At 41.3% G+C, this 23,127-nt stretch overlaps 1 protein-coding gene across 2 annotated transcripts in view; it reads right to left on the bottom strand.

Moving 5' to 3' along the window:
* The window catches only part of si:ch73-103b11.2 (myosin phosphatase Rho-interacting protein), a 43,179-nt gene extending 20,483 nt beyond the window's left edge, over positions 1–22,696 (bottom strand). For both annotated transcript variants that reach the window (XM_034860037.1, XM_034860038.1), the window contains exons 1-4: positions 21,833–22,696; positions 19,365–19,442; positions 16,437–16,502; positions 1,189–1,340 (exon numbers count right to left, since the gene is read on the bottom strand). In XM_034860037.1, the coding sequence (XP_034715928.1) occupies positions 1,189–1,340; positions 16,437–16,502; positions 19,365–19,442; positions 21,833–21,952 (416 nt within the window). In that variant the 5' untranslated portion in view covers positions 21,953–22,696. The remainder of the gene's footprint in view (positions 1–1,188; positions 1,341–16,436; positions 16,503–19,364; positions 19,443–21,832) is intronic.
* Positions 22,697–23,127: the final 431 nt, after the last annotated feature.

The following is a 23,127-nucleotide window of genomic DNA, read 5'->3' as shown; positions in this document are numbered from 1 at the left end:
GTTTCATACTCTACTGTAGCACCATCATTCTACTTTCACTCCACAAAAGGTAATGCATGCAATAAAAATCATTTGGATGAAATCTAACCCGGATGCAGTTTGCTAAAGTTTTACTAAAATGCATATTCACAGTCTTCTAAAACTAGACTTAAATGTTCAGAGTCCAGAGATTTAGTCTACTTAAATGACTAACAATAATAATGATTAAGTGGACAAAATATAACTCATCATTCATTGGGGCTATAATATAGCCTACATCTGAAAATAGCCATCAAGATGAACATTAATCCTCATGTAATACAGAAACCCCTGGCTATTTTATGATTAAGTCAGTCATTTATCTGCTCCACCCACTTTGTAAAGACTGAGAACCTTTGGTGTGGATTGTCACACTATACCTTAGTCATAGTGTAGAAAGAAACATGTGACACATTCATAAATGAATGCCCATGCAGCTCTGCTAATATACTGTAACATAATAAATCAATGTCATTTGTATGGAAATTAATATTTAAAAAATAATGAATACAAAAATGTAAATCCTGGTTGGTACACCACTGTTAGCTAAAGGCAACCTCTGCTAGGGCTAATATGATTGTGTGATGGCCCAGAACCAACACATGGGAGCCAGAATATAGGCGAGTGGGAGGTGTACAGTGAAAGAGCAGGTAGCAAAATGGAGATGGGTGTTGTGAGTCACAGTTGCCCAAGAATAGCCGTATTATATATGCCACAGCCAAGGGAGGGAGAGTGCAGTGCAGAAACACACTTTGATTGTGCAGCAGTGGAGAAGACGCACGACCCAATTATGAGGCTTAAAGCTTGTGTTGTGATCTGTGTCCAGGTACAGTATGTGGGGGGTTTGTGAACACAGGGAGAGGGCTGGAGAGAGGGAACGGTTCAAAAATGTGCACTGTCACTGCAATGTGTGGACTGCAAGTCTCTGAAAAAGCATAGCCCAAAGGAGGCAGCAGGGAGCAGAGCAGTTTTGGCAGCTGCGCACAACTATTCTCCCTTGTCCGAGTCTCTGTCATCACTATCCCCTCAAGCAAAAGTAGAAAGCAACACAAATCATACTGAGTTAGGTTTACCTGGCTTATATTAAGTATGAAGATATAATGATAATGTTATCGATTTGTTATTCTGACATTAACAGATCACAATCCTGGTTATTACTTTATATCTTACCCGTTGATAATTTCTTTGCACTCAGCCCGTATGAAGTGCTCTTTCTCAGGTGTCAGGATGCACAGCGAGTTCTTCTGACCTGTCCTGGACTCTCCATCAATGACATCGGAGCACTGGTTCATGTTGATTGTACCCTGTGGTAGAGTGCTGGGCTGGAGGACACAACAGAGACGCATAGATTAAACGTTAAGTGGGTAAGTAAACAGACGTGCCCACATATCCCTCCCCATGGTCAGTCATTTCACACCATCCTCCCCAGCAACAATTTTCTTGCCAAGTTTGGCAAACCTCACACTGATAATCGCAGTCTGTTCACAGGCAAATGTTCTTGTTATGGCTTGCTGTAATATGTTTGTTTCTAGTGATACAAATTTCAGCAAAAGAGAGGAATGTGTATAATTGCATAATATTTGCAGCTTTATGCTTCACTAGCTCCATTTGTACAAGAAATTACCGCTCGGGCAATAATTAGGGTGATTTTAATAGCTGCCACTTAATCCAGGCTAAAGTCCATTATCAACACCGTAATAATGATGCACGATTAAAAGCCAACTGTTAAAAAAGGATTGTAATCAAGAGCATACAAAAGTCATACTTATTTACATTATTTATCAATTAACTTATTTCCTTCTGGATTATTCACACTGCATCCCTTCCAATGTGAATATAGCCTGTGTACATCGCAGTCGCTCAGGCCAAATCTACAGTCATGTTGTACATTGCGCCACTACATAAAGAGCCTGAAAGGCCCTTTCTAGCAAGGGCTGTCTGTTCCATTTATAAACCGTGTAAGTTCATGGGTTCACTTAGCGGTTTTAATCCATCTGATGCCTAGCTGTGAGGTGCAAACCTAACTGTGCACACTGAAATGGATGCCATCTGTCAGCTATGAATAATGCGACCGCAGGACTTCTACAACAATACTACTTTGTGTACAGTGACTTAAGGTTTTCACATGCAGGTTTCTGTAAGCAAACAGTGGCTTTGTATGTAGGCACGGCTCATTTAGAATGAATGGAGACATGCTAGCTCAACTTGGACCAGATAAGAAAATCTAATTTTAGTCCATTGCTCTGCATCACTCCCAGTGAACCTGTTGTGATGGTCATGCATATTTTGTAGAACTATTCTACATTCTTAGAAATACAGTACTTTCAGAAGGCAAATAGTTCCACACAAATATTACTAGCTCAGAAAACGGATTTTTGATTAGTCTGACCTCCGAATGACTTACGCAAGCATAGGGAGAAGCCTTGATAATCTTATGTTGACTGACTGAAGGATTTATATTTGTTCAATGAAATAAATAAGTACTGCACAACTAAGCTCACTGAGCATGGGTGGCTGTTTGAACAGCTTTTGGGCCCTACCTTCACTGCACTAAACATACAGGCAGAATTACAGACACCAAAATACCAGAGTGGTTCCAAGCTATAAGTACCAGGTAGCCACAGATGATAAATTACAGCCCTCATCAATTCGGATTATATTAGGAGATAGAGCTGGGAAGAAAATTAAAAGGTATCACACTCATGTTTGCTAGTGACCAAATAAATCTAACTTAAGGACCCAATCTGTGCAGCGTAACCATAGCCTGTCAGCAAAAGAGCAATTGAAGCCTCTAATGTGGACAGAGAAGTCAATAGTTAACAGTTTGTGGTAATCCAACCCTGAGGGAAGATGAGAGGCCCAGTTTACTTCGTTACTGTTAAAGGTCACTTTCATTCTCAACTCTTTTACCACCGTCTATATTGTAGCAGACAGCACACTCAAAATTTGGCACAGCAATTTGGAACAAGGACAATAGGTTGGTTCAACTATAGAGTAAAAGAAAGATTTAAGGCAGCATGGAGCAACAAGTAAATACCATGGTAAGACAAGAGTCCCACAGAGGCAGTTGGCCATTATCTTTTGGTTCAACTTCTTATGCACATGGCTTTAAAATGGTCCGTCACCGAAGGGCTCTTGAAACTATGGTGAGAGGCCGGGGAAGCAGCCGGGCTTGTCAGACGGACAAATAGACCTTGGGACAGCTGGGCGAGGATCTAGGTCTGCTTCAGACTGGACAGAGAGACTGGCGTCAGCTTGACCTGAGGGCCCTGTCACTCTCAGACATGGAGGTGTGGGGACAGAGGGTGAGAAAACGGGAGATTAAAGTCTCAATCTGGTGGTCAACGAGAACAGCTGTAAATAAGGGGTTTGGTGGACTCTGACTGCGAGGCCATCTGTCAAATAAACAAATCTAAAGTACACCACACATGTGGGCTTGTCCTTGATTTGGAGTCAGTAGGATAAACAGCAAAATATTTCAAATTCTGGGAACAGTTGTACAAGCAGCTTAAGCCCCCAGTTTCATAATCACAGCATTGGATCCTCTTGGATCCAGAAATTAAGTCAGATTGACAACAGCTCTGATTAAAAACCTATTTTCATAAAGCTTCTCAGTTTGAGAGCGAGAGAGAGAAAATGAGTTTATATAAGTAGGTGGTTGTGTAGAAGTACAGTAGATGACACACATGTGCACCCTCCCTGCCTCAGCACTGTCAACTGAACGCAAAAACACGCCCCTACTCTGGGCCAGCCACCGCATCTCAAGCCCCCAGACCCAGGCCCCACGAACACACACCTCTCCGTCACCTAGCCTAGACCCGGTCCCCTCTTCACAGGCCACCGCTCTCCACAATAGGCCCTTTGTGAAGCAGCAGCACTTCACACAATGTGGGATTGTCAGCCGCCACAGTCCACAGAGCCACTCCTCCCCTTAACCCTCAACAAGGAAATGACCGAGAGACAAGAGGCCCAAACAAGTGTCCTTTTGTGATCAGAGCATGGAAATTATGAAGCCAGCATAAACTTATTCTAGTCTCTGAAGTTGTTCAGACAATAATATGCATACTGTCTGAATGGGAGACATGGTGTCTCAAGGGAAGACAGGGACAAATCAGAAAGAGATTTGGTTTCCAGTTTACCCACTTAGGAGGTACAATTGATCCACTGCATCTCTTCTCTCCTTACCTTATAGAATTCGTACGTCTTGTGATCTCTGTCCAGATGGCGTGTATCATTGCAAAATTGTTCATTAGGATCCAACTCTCTGTTTGAAAAACGGTAATTAGCATGCATTTGCGACCTTGGCCTTCTTCACTCTTGGCCATTCCGCAGCTTAGCCAAACATCCCATTCTCCCTTATGACACAGCGGGAAAAATATTTGCTTCTTTTGGCAGCTGGTCTACTCTCAATTTTGGTTGAGAAGCAAATTCTCTTCCTCTGCCATCACCATTTTGGGGTTTGACGAACTAATTTCTAGTCATGGAAAGTAAAAGTGCCGCTAAACTGACTCAGTGAGGAGCATGAGGGAAGGAAATGGCATTTAACCATGTGATTGAGTCACATATTAACCTCATTTCTCTCATTCCTTTTCTATCAGTATGAATGCACCTAAAATGTTGCTCAATGTCTGTGTTAGTTATGATAGCAATATAACACCTGTGAGTTGATCAAAAACATCTGGTTATTTGGTATTGGGTGCCAGTTTGTCTGCCAATGTTGGTGGTGACGAATGCAAAAGCTGCATCATCACTCGTTAAGTCAACATTACTCTTCTTTTAGACGTGCAACAGCAGGATCCTCAAGTTCATCACCCTGCATCTAAAGCCATTTTACTTTGATCATTAAAGACATGGAAGCCAAAAGGAAAGCTGTGGAACTGGCACTGAGTCATCGTGACTCATGAACATGGCCTAGGATCAGGTCTTTTCAGGGTCCAGCATCCTCTGCTCGTTAATGCTAACAGCCATTATGCAATATAGCTTTCCGTAGCAACTTAGGACAACAGAGGTAAACACATTTTTGATATCAGTGAGCAGGTCAACATCCAGCTGAGGGGAAATGTCCTCAGGTACCAGACGGATGGAGTCACCTCTAGTCTTGCTACAGACACATAAAGCCACGGTCTCGCTCTCCTCTTCCCAATTCCACAATAATCATACAAACAAAGATATATGTATTGCAATCAGGCCAGAAACTAGGAATGAGAGTGTAGTTTGGATAAGATTATAACCTAGAGATGCACGGATTACAATTTTCTAGGCCGATTTTGATTTCCAATTTTTTCACTGAGTTTGACCTGCAAATATTGATTTTAGCCAATTCCGATTTCATTTTTTCTAACCACTTTAAAGCACACACAAATATTTACATAAAAATATATACACAGTATATACAATTTATATATAAATAAAATATAACTATAAATTACTCCTTGTGTGGGAAATTCACACATCTAAAATGCAATGTTATGGAAGAACAGTTTCCTTTTCACATCCAACAAAAACCTTTTTTATATATTTAGCAATCTAAACTTCTGTATGAAAACAGGTAATGCATTTGTACAAAAGGCCATCTATAAGCAGTGATTGTTAGAGTGCATGTCGGAATAGCACAGACACGCTTCACAACGCGAGCGGACATGTGCCACCCGGCAGAAAAGTGAAAGAAGAAAAAGAAAAGAGGAATAACTGGCCAGGGGATATTATGTGTAAGTGAGAGAACTGTAAGTTGTATAATGTTGTTAGTTCATTGTTAGCTAGTGATTTCGTTGTTTGTGTTCTTCACCTGCTAGCTAGGTTGCATGTGGCTATTGATTCAATTTAACAGCGATTGTTGAACACCCTTGCTCACATCTGTATTTTAAGTGCATTATTTAGGCCTACATGCTACAATAGTTACACTGCATTAAGATAATGTAATTAATAGTGGGTTTATTGTTATTTGCTACCCTGTATACAATTTGTATGCACTGTGTATGGTAGCCTTTACAATGTTATTTATTTATAGCATAGTCTGTTCACCATCCGGTCAATTGGTGCATCTCTATAACAATCATTACTGTCCCATAGTCCTCATTAGACCAGTACAATCACACGTGGCATTTTCCTTAGTCTCAGCTATAATAACGACCCTATTCCTTGCTCTACTGCAGACAAACACATAGCTCTATAAAATCTGACTAAACCATAAGGGGGATATCTGACATCTCGGTTGTAGGGCCAAGTACAGTCCTCCAGGCGTTCTCAGATACACCTCACTCCACTGGTATGCATTTAAGACGTGCAGATGAATGCTTGGTTACACAACAGCAGCACCGCAGTAAAGGCTAACTGCGAGAGCGTTGTATTGACCCAATATTTGGAGAAAGAAATTCAAAAACCACACATATTTGTACTAGGTATTTCAGAGAGGATTGTGGGTGGTAGCAGTGCTGCTCCTCTTATGGAGACTGGTGAGAGGATGTGGGTGGTTCGATGCTGTGTTAGGAGGCCAGGAGTCGACAAATGCAGAGGAGGAGGAAGACGAGGAAGAGTTGGAGGATGAAGAGCATTTTCTCTGCTAGGATAGCAGGATTCTTTTCTAACAGAGTCTAGGATGGCCCAGAGTAATTAAATTCATGTATGTATCCCTAATTAAACTATCATACATTGTTTTCCTATTCAACTTCTACAGCACTGTAATTGTAAAAGCATTATCGATCACATGTATATTACAAATTAATAATTGCAAAACACAGTTCGAGAAATCAGTTTGTGTTTGATGATGGTTAAAGAGTGGATAGGCTGGAGAAACAGGTGCTATGATTGAGTGTCATGTTGCGTTGGCTCAGACTAAGTAGATTGTGGGGGTGTGAGGTTTTCCAGACTGATAACTTTTTCCTATCTAACTCTCTGCACACCTAAACGTATGCCTAATAATATTAACTGTTCTCACTTCAATTACTGTGTTAAAATTTGTCTTGTAACTGTTTTTCTTCACTCATCTGTGAAGAACGATAACGCTATGTCAGCTCACGCCACTTATCAGTCCCGTTTACCCTCCACTATCAGTGCTAACTACGGCTGAGCGCTATTAATGAAATTAATTTCATAAATTGACATTTTGGTTTGCCAATATGTTCAACTTTTAAATTGTCGAGTTATTTTAAAGTATACAAAGAGGTTACTTTTAGTCAAAAAGTACCGTACACGATAGATGGCTACATAAGCTGCGTGAGTCACCACAGTTCAGTCTTATGTTTGTTACTATTTGCCATCATTAAAATGAGGTTTTGTGAAACATTTTAGTTTTTGTCACACATCCCAGTCAGCATGGGCGTCATTTTGGTTTGACTCGGAAGTGCATTTTCAGAAGTTCTGCGTACATTTTTTTTCTTCTCTTTCGCAGAGACGCTGTCCGGTAGCTAACTGATGTAAATGAATAAATACGTATATAAAAAAATATGTCATGTCCGACACGCTTTATGAAAAAGAAGAAAGCATTAGACATGAGCCACTATGTCCTGCTTTATGGATCCATCTGCCACGTTGGCAATGTGACGTGACATCCGAGTTAGAGAGAGGAGCTACAAAAAGGAAAGAAGAGTGCAGCCAGCAGCAGCAGAACGGCTGTGTTTTTGTTGTGTTTTTTTGGTGTGGTGGGTGCAAAAATGACAAAATCTGATATGTACGGTCACCAAGCATGCCCATCGCAATCAACAGCTATGCCTGCCAGGGTAGTGGACCACGGAGGCAGGAAAGTGAGGCTTATCTAAATCCCTTGCCTTGGCACAGAACACACAAATGCATGTCACACTGATAACAGGAACAGGTCCTAAATAAAACACCGAACAGCACGCACCAGCTAATTGCATCAGTTACTCGACAAAGGCCAATAATCATTACAATTGGAAAAACCTGCGCATTAAACTGTGTTTTATTAGTTTACTGGTTTATACACCACTATTAACCAGTGCTGTTCTTCAATTCCAACAGAGTGCCAAACACTCACTGACTTATAAAGAAGTAAATCCTTGACTTGCAGCAGCTGTTCCTAGATCCCAGCATGCCCCATAACAGCAGTGTCTGGATTACTGCAGCGGCCCATGCGGTGCTCTGACACAGCACTTTGTAAAGAAGGCCAAGGTGAATAGCCAGCCATTATATGCTGTTGCTATAATAAAGTTGCAGGGTCCGAATAAAAAACTATTTTTATCAAAATACAAGAGGCACAGAAATATGTTTCACTCATTCAACACAATTAACAAGAAGCTAGTTTTTGCAACTCAGTCTACGCTATGTGAAGAGATTACAGTCCTGCAGTCAGCTACCTTTCTGATAATGACTGCAAATCTGCCAAAGCCTTGCAAAGTCAACGCAAATTAGCCCATCAGGCAGAAGGAAAGGGAAAATGGGGGAGGGATGGAAAGTGTTCCTTTGGGAATTCAGCTAACACCTCGGTTTTTGAGCTAGCTGTTTTTCCAGTGCTGAAGATACCTACAGGCCGAGGTCTGGTTGTTAGCAGTTAACCTGCCCAAACCCTGCTGACAGCACAGCAGATCACTTTAGAGGCTAAAAGAAGATTAACCAGATGATACAATTAATTTCCAGGTGTCTTTATATGTTTTAGGACTGGTTAACACTGAAAATTCAAAATGTACTCTGTACAGTCCTCGAGTTCCCTTACCAAAACCCCCCAAAATACATCCTATGATTCCCAACTTTCCTGAGAATAAATGGTTTTCTACAAAACCGTTTAATTGTTTCACAAAAATAAACTTACTGAAAGCATCAAGTTTTAACAAAAACAAAAGATTGAAAAAAATATATATAATACTGTGTGCAATTGACACATTTATGGTTAAACCAGACAATATCTTAAACCATAAATTAGCAATACCAATAATGTGACCAAGCATTTGTTCATGGCATATTAAAAGTCAGTTTTACGCTTTAAAAAATAGAAATAAAAAAAGAATAGTTCATATCGCAAAAGCAGTCTATTTAATAGAAAGCAGTGTTTTTTGTTCTTTTCTCTTTAAAGCTGAGAGAAAGCCCAGAGGGGAGAGCACTAAGCTGATTAGGTGCGGACGCTGGAGGTAGGCCAGACCATGGCAGCTTGAAATGGGAATATTTAGCCAGGTCCTGAGGAAGTTGTAGTGGGTCATTATCAAAGAGCAAGCAAGTGGCTCACCCAACAACAATTAGCAACAAGCAAACATACTTACGTTGGAGTTTATGTGGGATTTACAATAATGACTTAATAAGGCTTAGAAATAGTAGAAAAAGCTTCTACTGGAAAATACATTCACTTGTATATTAAATATTGTTTTATCTACATATGTCTACCATGACATGTAGGTTTTACTCTTGCTATTGGGCTCACACAAAACATCAACAGACCCAAATCAAAGGCTGAACTTTCTATCCAACAAATATATCTTGACTGCAAAGTTCTGACCTTAACAGTTGGTTGTATTGGTAGGTCACCAAGCTGAGGTGAAAGGTTAAAGGTCATCCAATCCACCTGCACCTGTTGCAAGACATTAAACTGCAGGCCATCATAAGGCAACAGCATACTTACTGCAGTGATGTAACTAATAAAATCATCATTCGTCCCCACAACCAATTAACAACACACAGAAGAGCCAATGAGGAGAAAGCGTGTAACCGAGTGTTAAATTGAATCACAAATTTGACCTCAATATACTAGTGGGCTGCAGTGTGCATCTGTGGGTAGTTCAAAATAGTACTACATCCACTTATGTCTCAGTGTCCCTAAAGCCCCACTATCGCACATGCAGACACTTAGCCATCTACCCCACTGTTTTATTAGTGCCTGTCTTACAGCTGGCTAACCTCTCAACCTGATGCTTTAAATGAAACCTTTTGGGAGTGTTCGGAGTAGTGTTTAGAACAAACTGAGCGAGCAGTCAGTCAGAGCATGTTGGGCTTTATAGACAAGGGGAGGGTTAGGGGGGAGAGAAGTTACACAATACTGCTGGCCGCTCTCTCCCAACACAAATGATTTATTGGCCAGAGAGAACAGGAATGAGAGAGAGGAGATGCGAGAGAGTGGCAGAAAATGAGGTAAAAGAAAGGGAAAGTGAATCGGACTGAGTAATGGGAAAGTCAAAGTGGGGTCCATGCAAGTGAGAGTGGACACTGGTTTAGCCAAAGCCTCCTGGAGCCAGCCTTTCTCTGGATAATGAATAGCTGGAAATCATTAAAAAGAACAAGAAAATGAAGGAGGGTAGAACGAACAAACCAAATGATGGTAAAAAAAAGACATCCTAAAAAAAAAGAAACAAAAGAACCTTCTCACAATGGCGCAACAGTGGACCACCATCAACCCTTTGGCTAAACCCAACATGACAATCATATTCACCAAGAGAAAGTTAAAAGAGTACAAGTTCACCATGAACTGGAATCCCGCATGAATAGAAAGCTGATACCTTATGAGAAGCCCTTTGCTATGAGCAATATAGTACTATTTTACTCTGGTGCTGATAGACCTAGTGCCCTGTGTTATACGATTCTTTCCACAAGTCACGCAACAGTGAACACCAATATAATAGACCACAGGGTTGACCTCAAGGACTGTCTCTACTTACTTACAACCTACAAAGTTCAAGTAGAACCTTATAAGCAGTTGTGGGAGTTTTCATGTTTGATACGATAAGGGAAGACAAAACTTACTTACTGATGTGGTCTGCACCCATTTGTCTATGCATTTCCAGGTCAACGTGTTAATGAATGTAGTCCCATTTTCAATAGGAACACTTTCTGCTCATCCATACAAAGAGGGGCAGCTTTTTTTCTCTCTCTGTCCCCACACACGCACACGCGCACACGAACACGGCTGTTTTATTGACTGTAATTTGAAGCCATTATTTTTAGACTCATTAGGCCTTTTTGGCTATGCAACACACACACAAACAAATGTAGAATAAGAGCGGGTAATGGGGAGGCCAGTTGGAAAGCATGAAAATGTCTCCCTGTCTTTCGAATGTGATTCTTACAAGTTTAGAACAAGACCACAATAAAGTTTGAATAGTTGCTTACGCCCGGGCCAAACTCATGTTTAGAGAGCAGACTTAGTCCTGAGCAAGACATGGTTAATGTACTTTTGACTTAAGAAGTTAAAGTATTCAAACAGTGAACAAGTAGAGATAAGATTAGATCTTAGCCACATCCACAATGATGTAGTGACCAAAACCAAGGCAAAAACTAAAGAGCACTGATAAGAAGGAAACTGCAAAGTAAGACCAAAAGTCCAAGAGAGAGCCAGATTGGTCATTAATCCAGTGAAAACACAACCTAGCCCATCGTACATGAGACCTTTCATTGTATTCAACTTAATAATACTCTCCTGATAATAGTAAACTCATGTCACTTCAGAAAGCAAAGTGGACATGCATATTGGGTCACTTGGAGGACAGCAAGGACCTTGATTAGCGATCAATTTAAGCTGGTGGATAAGAAGCTTTTCTTTATTATTAGGGATGTACGATCTCTTCAGAGACTACCAAATTTCTTCTTGTCAGATTTTTTTCTAGAAGCTGTAGTCAATTCTGTTTTAGGTCAACCATCTCTCGTGAGATCAACCCTGGAGGATGGAGGATGTAGACTGCCACCCTGGTAGTCAGTGACAGGACAACAGGCAATGCGTTCACAGTGTTGCTACATCTTCCAATTGTGTGATCTAATTATGTGTGTCAATTAACAATCAATGCATGCTGGCATAATTAAGCAAATAATTAAGTTATGGAATTACACTCAATTAGAACGGATTTGGTGGGTGGGAAAGCTGCCGAGGGTTAATGTATTTGTTGCTGCACTCTCGAACCATTCTCGTTGGCCGTGATACCTGCACAGTGATTGCTTTATCTGGAGAGGATAATGCCCTGAGTTTTGCACCCTCATTGTGGTCAGTCATCCCCAGCCAACAACTTGGGAATTCCTGGGATCAAACAGTGAAATTTCTGTAAATGAGAAAACATATTTTATAAATATAGTAAACTGGGCGACAGCTTCGGGATGTGGGGTTGAGTGGCAGTTACAGTATTCTAGACTGATGATTACAAGTTGTATGAATGGCTGTTCCCATGTTTTTTTTGGCTTTGTGCAATGGGAACAGTGACCCCACTGTAATCCATGGCTGTTTACATTCCAGCAGATCAGTTCCTACTGGAACCATGGGGAAGGAAGGGCAGAGGTTAAAGAAGACTCTCACGCACCATATCTCTACAAAACCAACACACGCCTCACCCAGGACCCACACTTAGTAAACAATCCACAATGATCCAATAGTAAGGGTTTACACCATTTTATCAACACGAGCTGTGACTGATATTTCAATTATTCTTTCCCTTTGTAAATCCTCTGCTTCTTTTAATCCACCTTTTAATCCTAAATGATCCATCTCTCCATCTTGTACTTTAACACTTATCAGTCTTTACTTCCCTCTCCACTCTGTTTCCCATGGCTTGCTGTCAGTGGAAGACTGGAGCTCCCCTATAAGCCTCCACTTATTCCCTGCATAGAGTGCCTGAAGGTAACAACGCAGCTCAGAGGCCCCGCCCACTCATCCATTCCCTAGAAACCTCTCCTCATTCCCAAACCAACAAGACAAAAGCTTCTCAAAATTGGTTGAAATAGCACTGAATTTCATGTTTCAGCATGTCAAAAGGGTCTTACAAGTCTAAGGGCAAACACCTGCTGAGGTTGTATATGCTCATGTCTGGAAGATTCAGGAGAGAGGCAATAAAATAGTGTGTCTCAAGTTAAAAGAATGCACAAATATGTGGGAAATGGAGGGACGTTTGTCAAAACTCTCTTGGTTCTTGGGGCTGTGCTATGGGGCAGGTGTCTATCATTTCAATTCCGGTAGAGACGGGGAATTAATTGAGCCAAGAGGAAATAAGAATGATTTCAACAGCCGAAACGTCATAAAAACATTATGTTCTTCTTGGAACATCCAAGGGATATGGCTTTGGTACGGACAGTCAACTACAATACAGTCTAAAAGCGATTGCAATTAAAACGTCTGTGAATAGGCCTTTTGTGCAGTGCAACTCAATAGGTAGCCTCAATTTATTTAAAGGTATTCTGTGCATTAGAGAGAAAAAACAAAGTGTTCAGCATCTTTTCTAACGGCCTCCAAATAAACAGAGCAAATGTACACAATGCACAGTCAACAGTAATAAAAGAGTTTCAGTGCAAAGACTTAGGCTGGGATTTAGTGTGAGCTCAGAGCCCAAAACAGAGATTGAGACAAATGGAAATATATAAGCCTAGATCATATGATGACAGTATGTACTGTACGTACGGGTGCAAGCGTGTCAGTTAGAACGGGTCAACAGCAGCTAGGTGCAATGTGCAGTATTTAGGACTGCACAGCAAAGCAGTTATTAGAGTGTGGGTGTTGATCAATTAAACTTGCACTGATGTCTTTAAAGTGGCTTTGTGGAGCTGGAAAATTCTTTTACACCCACATACATGCCCACACCTCGAGGCGATAATGGATTTTGTGCGTGTGTGTTTTTCACATCACTTAAACAACTTGAACAGCCTTTACACAGTTGTGTTGGGGCTACCTCTGTTCATGATGTTCATTTTTCTTTACCTAAACTCTAACTGATCAGGAGACCATTCTCTCTCAACAGTGTTAACTCTAGACAACTAAAAGCTGAGGGGTTTGTCAAACCTTGCGACACCTGTTCCTGACACGGCTTCTGCAGTCGAGCACCAGGTGCATTCAGTCCCACGCAAACTACAATTCTGTCTCGTCCAGCCTTGCACATTAGTTTTGATTCTGTGTCTGATGTTTTTTTCCTACAGCTACTGGACTACGGTTTCCTCCCTATATGACTGAGCCTAGAGACAACCTCAGCCCACACACTCGTGCTTTGCTTCCAGAGTGTTCTGTCCTGTATCAATACAGTCAGGACAGAGACAGCCAGAGCTCTCCGCAAAACAGAGAATAACTCTGTCCCACGTTACACATGCCATGGTTAACGGTTCCTGGACAAAGAGACAAAACATGTTGCCCTGGCAACGCTCCCCTGAAATAACTGCATTGGGTTGCTATGGGAAAATCTAGCTTGTACATTCAGCAAATAATGGACACTGAATTGACAGTGGCCTTTTGCAGTACAGTTTTCTAATGTCCATGTTTACAGCTAATTAAATGTACAGTGCTAACATTAAGTTAACTATTTTGGAACCAACACATTTCAACTCCCTTTTTCGGAGGCCTATGTCGAGAACGAACCATGAAAGCCGCACTAACACATCAGCCTTGCATGGCAGCACATGTTCTATGCAGGCCACCATTTTTAGCCATTCACACTCACTCCACCCTTCCAATCAGAACAGAAAGTTTCTTTATCTAGTTCTCACTGTAGCTACATTGTCTTCTTTTGACCACTTGTCTCTTGCACATAGCTTGTGAAAGCCATAGCTGCTCTTAGCATAAAATGATGGCAGTGGTGCGTCGTGTTGGGTGTTCACCATAGGTGGGCAACCCCAAATCGATGGCTTCAAGAACTCTGATCTCTCCCATGCTTCTGCTAACCCATTTCTTTCCCCCAGAGCCATGCCACATCCTGCAGGTTGGGACCGCAGTCCATCTGGGTTTCGTTAAGAGCCAAGACACAAGAGCCATAAAACTGGGCCGAGAGGAAAACAGAGGGGCACCTCCTCATCTACAACCCCAACCATTTCTCTAAGATGGGGGCTCTGATGTGGTCTGGAGCAACGTTATACTGGCGAATGCTGGCAGTCTTTAGATTTGACCTGATGTCATTTACAATACAGCATTTAAACTGATCTTTATATTGGCCTCCTTCTTGTATGGAATGTTGAGTTTAGCAATCTGAAGAATTTTTTCATTAAACATTTAACCAAATGTTAAAAGCATACTACTGCATACTTTGTAGCTGTGTATCAAATTTCAAAACCATACCCATCATCCAGTGTGTACAAATAGCCTACTGCGCATCAATGGTGGAATTAAGTTTCAGTATCACTGCAAATGAAATGGTGCAATAATGGCAAAGCTCAGACCACTTTTAACAAAAAAGGCAAAAAAAAAAAAAAAAACCTTCGGATTTATCACTGGAATAAAAGAAAATTCTTCACGCAGTCAAAATGTTCCAGTGTTAATATTTATTGTAGCTTCACACAATGTTTCAGCATTAAATTAAACGTATTTTAAGTCGTCATCTATGCTGTCCATTAAAGTAAAAGTTTTTAAAATCCTAGAACACCACTCACAGATTCCAAACCTAACCAATGTCATACATCAAAACAGTCCAATTACTCCTTTTACTTCTTTGTCCACAAAGAATTAGTCAAGTTAGTGCAGCTGTTCATCCAACACAAAACAATTATTCTAATGTGTTTATTGTGACAAGTGAGTTTCTATATTTAGTGCCACTTGATATTTCCAGCTTCAGACCCTTGCCACCCCCCTTCTCCTTTAGATCCTGCATTCAGAGTGCAGATGAAAAGATGAAGAGTGACATCCAGAGAGAACGATGAATGGAAGGAGGACATCCTCCTCTTTCCTTTGTCTCTTCCAGTAAACACATCATCCATCCTTTTTTCTGGTGTCATCATTCTCCATCAGAGCCTCACAAAGCCAATGTACTGGCTCCAGTTTAAAGACAACATTATGGCCATTTTTGGTACAATACAATCCTCGGTTTAACTGCACATTGGATGCGCTACGCAAATAGTAGCCTTGCCATTAAACTGTTAGCAGATTTCTATAGTGGGAATGAAAAGATCCTGAAGGGCAAAAAAAGAAGAAAAAAATCTAAACAGCATCCTATCTTCTGCTGTTTATATTACATAAACCCCCAGCATCGCTCTCCTCTGCCAGACAAGGCCACATACAGTATGAAAGGGTCAATAGCTACAAAGCAAGTGCTGTTTCAACTACTGTTGCTGCTTTCACCTCATTTTAAAGCACATCCACATAGAGAAAAAAAAAAACACTGGTAAGCGCTGCTTTTGGTCAATCAATATTCAGCGTTCCCACATGCTGCAGTGTATATAGAACCCCAAAACAATAGAGTATACAAACGAGTGACCTTGACAAATAGTCAGTCTACATATTCATTTTGTAATTATTGATAGATATTAGACTACTGACCTCAATAAAGAGTATTAAAGACAGTCTCCTTAGCATTGAGTGGTTTTTCCAGTTTTTCTTTCAGAACAGGAAGTTGCCATAAGGCTCTTGTACAACACAGCTTGTGTGCACATAACTTTTAGTGTCAACAACATGTGGTGTCACTTTCCTTTTGACACCGCTATGCTAGTTAGCTTAGTGTTCAACACCTTTGCAAAATACTCTGCTGTATGAGAGACAACGCTGGTGTCAAAGCAAACAAAACTCAGAAGCAAACGGGAGGAAGGCTTTCACTCACCATTTCGTCCAGGGCATAGCGAAGTAAGCCGTGCTCGTAAAGGATGAAGAACCTCCTCTGCCATTTCTGTTGGAAAAAATATATATATAGAAGAATTCTTGAATTACTGACACGGTCACATAGCTGTCAGAACAATCCCAAGAGTAAGGCACATCAGAAGGATGAAGCATTGTGTGAAAATGGGCCAATATTTAGAAAGGGTTTGAAAGCTGTTTATATTACATTAGCCAATGTTAGCCATAACAATTTAACAAATGATGTTACACGTATGGATAGATATTTTAGAAAGCCAGATTTCTTTATTAGATCTCTTATACATTATTATAAATACAGTAAAATAAAGCATTTATTAATATTATTGAATCTGTAATTATTCCTTATATAGTACACACCTCTGTGTATAAAGACATAGCCTCTACACTGGTGCACATACAAACAGTAAATACACAAGGAGTTGCCATGCATTGGCATCTCAGTTCGTGGCACACTTTTTAACCACATCACAGGCTTAGCAACAGTGACAGTTCTATATTGAATTACACCCTGGGCGAGACCCCCTTCGAGCGCTAACCGAGCATCGCTGGCCTTTACAAAAAAGCAGCTTCACTACACTCTTTAGATAATGTTTCTCTTCAGATTTGCGTTTGTTGCTGTGTGCGTGGTGGAAAATAACGTAAACAGAAAGCGGCGTGCCAGAAATGCAATGCGCCATGGCGTAAATCCCCTTCAAGGCCAGGCTAATGTTGGCAGTCCCTCTAATGAGCATTTAATATACAAATATTATTTGAATATAACAAAAATAAATAATGTAATTAAAAAGGTATTACTGAGGAAGACTGACATCTTTACACGGCAGTACACAATATTACATCCGATAACACTGACCATGTCCACATCTGTTTTATGTGCACACAACCATGACCTGGTCTCTAGCCATCATGTTTTGTTCCAAAACACACAATGTTAATGGATACCAGCATATGTTTTTAGTTGTTGTTGTTTTTTTTTACTACAAGGTCAACACAAACAAGAGAGTTGTTTGATCGCTTGGTTAGAATGGTAATTGTCGATTTTTGTGCAAAGGATTTGGTGAAAGTTCCCATTAATTTCCTTGCTCATTGGCCTTGATGAGCTCCCCACTGCCCTCCTCTTATCTTAATGCACCGTTTTGTCTCAGTGTTAAATATCCTGGGCTCCAATTCCAACTGGGGCCAATCCATTAAATATTGAGAGGTACTTTGTAACCTAAAATACAGCGGCCTCAAGAGGGGTGCTGATAAGTTTCACAGGTGATGTTAAAAGGACACTGCAGTCATATCCATTAAGTAATAATTGTGGCTTACAGTTTTGTTGATAGACAAAATACAGCCACAGACCCGCAACCTGTCAGACTAAAGCTGGCCTAAAACATGAGTCATCCAACATTTTGTCTGTTACTTGTTTGTTGGTCAGTCAAAAACCTGACCAACCTGCTCACCTCAGCACTGGAGGCCACCAATTATAGACCGGCGGGAAAAAGCCGATCGTAATAATAGGCACAACACATCAGTGATTATGTCAAAGCAGCAGCTGCCTGTTGACAGTAGTTGGGTTGAAGGATTCAGAGGTGCTTTTCCCAAAACCCATATGGAAGCCATCAGTGTGGCTGTGAGAACTGGGACTTTTCCTTCTCCTCCCCCACATTCTCTCTTCTCCTTTTTGGGATGCACCACCACCACAGCACAATCTGGGAGCTGATAAAGGAAGCGGTGCAACAGAACAATTTTCCCATTACGTGATGCTAGGGGAGCAGGATTTGTGAAATAAAGTCAATATTAGTCTCATTATTGCCAGATAATAAGGCATTTTCTGATAAAGGGCCAAGCCTCCCACCGGAAGCTGTTGAATCCATGATACGGCTACAGGAGCCACAACAGCCAGACGTGCTGTTTGTCGGATTTAAAAATGAGTGGCAGAATGGATAACGAAATTAAAGGAAGGGCTAGGCAAGCCAATTGCCTTTTTCGAATAACCTGGCCCTTGGAGCTAGCCTGGCTCCGCCCTCCTACGTACTTCCACTCAATTTTCATTTCCCTTCAGCACACCGTCTGGGTTTGCGGTATATTCTTGGGTTCAAATTTTAACCGGTCCAATCAGCGAACAGAAGGAGTGGCTGAGAACAATGACGTTGAGGCAGTGCACTAGAGTTGTAGTTCCGTGATAGCGGCAGAGAAAGATGCGAGTAAAGCCATTCAGTCCGTTGTGGCAACACTGCCAAATATCCAGAAGTTAAAGCCCAAGCAAGTACAATCTTTTCTGGGTTTTGTTGGTGGCCATGATGTTGTAGCCCTCCTCCCCACGGGCTTTGGGAAAAGTTTGATTTTTCAGCTCACTCCATCAGTGGTGAAGGAGCTGGCTAAGGCTAATGCTATGAGGCTAACGCGATTAATGCTAATGCTAAATTTAAGCCTTGGCGGTCTCCCCTCTTGTTGCGCATGACATATGTCACAACTAAACAGATCCAGAGTGGCTCTGAGCAGATCTAATAGTTTTAAACTTCAGAGTACACGCCTTCAAGGAAGTTAACGCTTGTCAATGGAGAGAGGCCAAACTCTCTGTACAAATGAAATGTAAGAGAATCTGGTAGGACCAGGCTACCTTGGAGAAGCCCTGATTGAAAAAAAAAATAAAAAATAAAAAATAAAAAACTTGAGACATCTTATTCCCAAAGCTGTTTAACACAAAATCCGAAGGACAGCAACTATTGACTCTTGGCATGAGCAGAGGCTACAATGGGTCAATGAAAGTTGTTCCCTTAAAAGAATACACCTTTGTATTCATGAAGTTCCACCAAATGTTTATTAAAAGGCAATCAAAAAGAGGTGAAGAGCCAAAACTATGTTACCTTCAGAATAAATCAGTTTCAAGACCAACAAAGGAACCACTTACCCGAGATCTATGTAACGGATTGTCAAAATTTGTTCCCTCTGGCGCCAGCAGCAACCATCCACCATAAATGGGTTTGGCCTGGTAAGGGAGAAACACAATTACAGTCTTGAAAGCAAACACTGAAACAAGCTCATTAACATATTGATTAACAGTTCAATTGTGCACATTTGAATTCACTTTAGATATAACTAGAGGCTAGTCCCTAGTTTAGACTTCAACCTGTGTCCCAATATCAGACAGGATGACACAGACACACAAGTACTTTAGTTCAACACTGGGGAAGATTGTATTAGTATTCTCCAGCTGGCTATATTCCAGAGCACCATGCTGCCGTGGGAGGAAAAAAATAAAAAAAGGAAAGGCTAACACACATGATTTTCCCTCTGATCCTCTAAGTGGGTGGACTGGTGGGTGGAGGAGGCAGCAAGAGGCCGAAGTTAGCAAGAAAAACAGTGGATGAGAAACAGGAGAGCGAAGCGGTACAGTCTGAGAGCTTTTGTGGCTACAGATTTGCAATTCAAACTTGCACAGAGAAATGCACATTGGCCTGGCCGTCTTTCTTAAATCGTTCAGATGGGTACATACTTGAACTCTAGCCATACTAGCAGTCAGCATTTGTTTGCTAAGCCAAAAAAGCCCTGCATAACCACTGCAGGGCAGTGTGTACAGGAGCTAAAATTCGACTAAAATGTCTATAATCAAATCTTACCTTCACCTAAAGAGCTTAGCAAACAAGGTACATGACGTAACCTAACTGCTCTCCCGAGTCTGTGGAACAACAGCCTACAAATCAAGTCAAATTGCTCTGACATTTACAGATGTCTGGCATTGCTATGTCCCTTTATTGTTGGTTTTGATTACTGTCATAACTTCATCCCATGTAAAGCCTAGTATAATCCACCATTAAATCCTCTTTCACTTTGATTATAGGAGGTAGAGCACATTTCTCAGCTCAGTGACTTTGTAAACAACATGACAAAAAAGGAATTTTCTATCAGAAGTCCCGACTGTAGCCTTGGACAGTCAAAGATTTTGTGCAGGGAAACAACAACCAAATGTTGAAAGACAAAGAGGGGTGACACACAGGAAAAGCACGCAATAGTTGAGACAAAGTTATTTGATAATGAAACTGCGGGAATCCCACAGATACTGGGACAGAAGCTTCCTCCTTGCTGTGGTCTAAAGCCCAAGGAGAAACACAGATTCAGCAGCACAATTTAGAAAAATTTCCCATCTCTCCTCACATGACCTGACAGCAGCCCGAATTGCAAGTAGAAATAGACAAGGTGAATCTGGGTCATTTTTACCCTTCAATGGTTTAGTGTTTTAAATCAAGCTATTTGAGCATGTTAGCGTGTGTTCGTTTTGCAATAGCTCCGCTACCCCAACCTCTTATTACCCCGCATCATAAATAACTATGAAATACTGCACCAAATAGCATGAGACTTTGAGTGGTCAATTAGTTGGGCTGCAAAAGGAATGGCAAAGGTTCTGGGTGAAAATACACACAGGATGAGATCCACAGGCATTCGGTATCTTTTTGTAGCAGAACTGTAGCAAACATTGACAACATGGCTGGCCCGCGTGGTCTTCAGCCTCTGACCACTGATGATAACCTTTCATTGGGTGAAGTCATCACAGGACAAGGTTGACAACTGGTGGGTCAGAAACTCCACTGAGAAGGACAAATAAACCCCAGGACTGTTTCCATTAGAACAGAGAAGCCATTGGTCGTGATGAAGGAAATGACAGAGAAATGTGTACAATGTTAGCCTGATGTCAGTCCTCAACCAGCCATGAAGAAGACTGTAGATTATTTTGATTATTATCAACTGTAGAAACAACAGTCACAGAGGTGTCATTTGTGTAAACAGCCTGGACACTGGGTACTTTTAACCTGTCCCAGTAAACAGCTTACCACCCAAAATGATCATGATATAGGCCATCAGAGTTCAGTGAGCCCTGATGACACCATTCACAACCTGCCAATACAACAACGCAGTCCAAAAGGAAGCATTATTGGGAGATCTTCATTTGTGATGCTACGGTAATCGTGACCCAGTCTCCAATTCTTGTAAGAGTGAACTTCCCAACAGAGTGTGGCAACAAATATGACTAAGGCAAAATGCCAAGGGAAGAGTTTATAGCATAGTAGCCTACACCATAGCAACTTAAAAAAATAACGGTAACCCAAATGACTCAACAAAAGCAGTTGATAGTAGGCTACTGTGCTGGAAGGCATGGGGCAGAGTGGAGGCCTATGTCTGCAGGAATTGGGGTCAATGTTCGCCCTTGGGGTGGACACTAATTATGTCCAATTAACCTAACCTTTGCACTTCATGGTCTATTGGCACAATCATGGCAAACCGTTTTAAGCACATCAAACACTGAGCTAAAAACAATAACTATAGGTCGTATAGAAATATCTGAAATATCCAGAGTTTGAAAACAATAATAACATAGTTCACCTGGTTTAGGTCTTCGTCATTAAGCAAATGTGACTCTCTGGGCTTGAAGCAGTTCTGGCATTTACTTTTGTTGAAAATGTTGGCTTGGAATTTCCGACAGGGATTGTCTTTGAATGACATGGTTGGCGAAAAAGGTGACACTTGATGAGAAAATAAATCCAGGAAGTTCTTGTTTTGAAAGACACAAACTGCTCAACTCTCGCAGCCAAATGAGTTGGAGTCAACTTTTTAAAACAAAGCCATCAGAAGAAAGACGTGAAGTCCATGAATCAGCTTCAGTGTGCTGTCCACCTGTGCTGTACCTGAGGCGGCGAAGAACCCTCGTTAAGTGATATCTATGATAGTCATCTTGCGCGAGGGGGACGCCACCCGCAGCTAACGTTGACCAGATGACTTTTGTTCTTGTATGCTAAGAAGTTGACAATTCTTCGGAAGCGCAGACAGGTGTGCGCGGTATTTTCCTTAATTACGTCCTCCAACGAGGTGTCGACGTTTCACAGGTAACATTCCGGGCCTCGAGCTCACTGCAAAGGTCCCGTCAGCCTCCATCGGGCGAAACGGCTCAACCGAGGGAGGGAGTCCACTTTGGCCCCCCCTCTCTCTGTCTTTCGTTCTATCTAACAAGTGATACCGTATTCATTGCCGTAAAATCTGCTTTAAGCTTCTGACGTCTCCTTTTTAAGACCAAAGACCGTTATCCAACTTTTAAAACGCCATCGACTCGGCTGTCATGCCGTTGGAGCCATAGCGCCGGGTTCCGTTCGTCGTAGTAACGTTCCTGCTGGCACTGCTAAGCAGTTTGCGGTTGATGTTTTCGCGAAAATCCTCGCTTGGGCCGTACAGTCTGTGGAGAGACGGGGAGGTGGTCAGGAGAGAGTGGAGTAGTGAGTGACGGCAACCTCGACCAATCACAAACATAGAGTCGTCTGCAAACGAGGCCGTGTCTTTAACTGTCCAATAGAAAGCCTCGAAAATCTCCAATACTTTCGCTCAAGCTCTGTGGGCTTTAAAGAGCCCATGATTACAAAAACAACTTTTATGTTAAACTGTGATGGTATTATGAGCCTGAGCTAAACAAATTTTTTTTAATTTTTTCAAACTGAAAAGACTGAGTTACATTTATTAATGTCACCCACGTTATTTATTTAGCTGATATTTTTGTTTTTTCTGTGGTGTGCTTTTTTTTGTTGCCTGGCAAAAAAGAAAAGGTAACAATTCAAAACATTGTGAAAAGTATTTCTTTCATATTTTTCCAACTATGAAAAATGGGTTGCTAAACAGTTGCCAAACTCTCA

The sequence above is a fragment of the Etheostoma cragini genome, chromosome 21 (genome assembly GCF_013103735.1).
Source record: "Etheostoma cragini isolate CJK2018 chromosome 21, CSU_Ecrag_1.0, whole genome shotgun sequence".
NCBI classification, from domain to species: domain Eukaryota; kingdom Metazoa; phylum Chordata; class Actinopteri; order Perciformes; family Percidae; genus Etheostoma; species Etheostoma cragini.
Note: the sequence above shows the minus strand (reverse complement) of the source record. Positions and strands in the feature narration are given on the sequence as shown.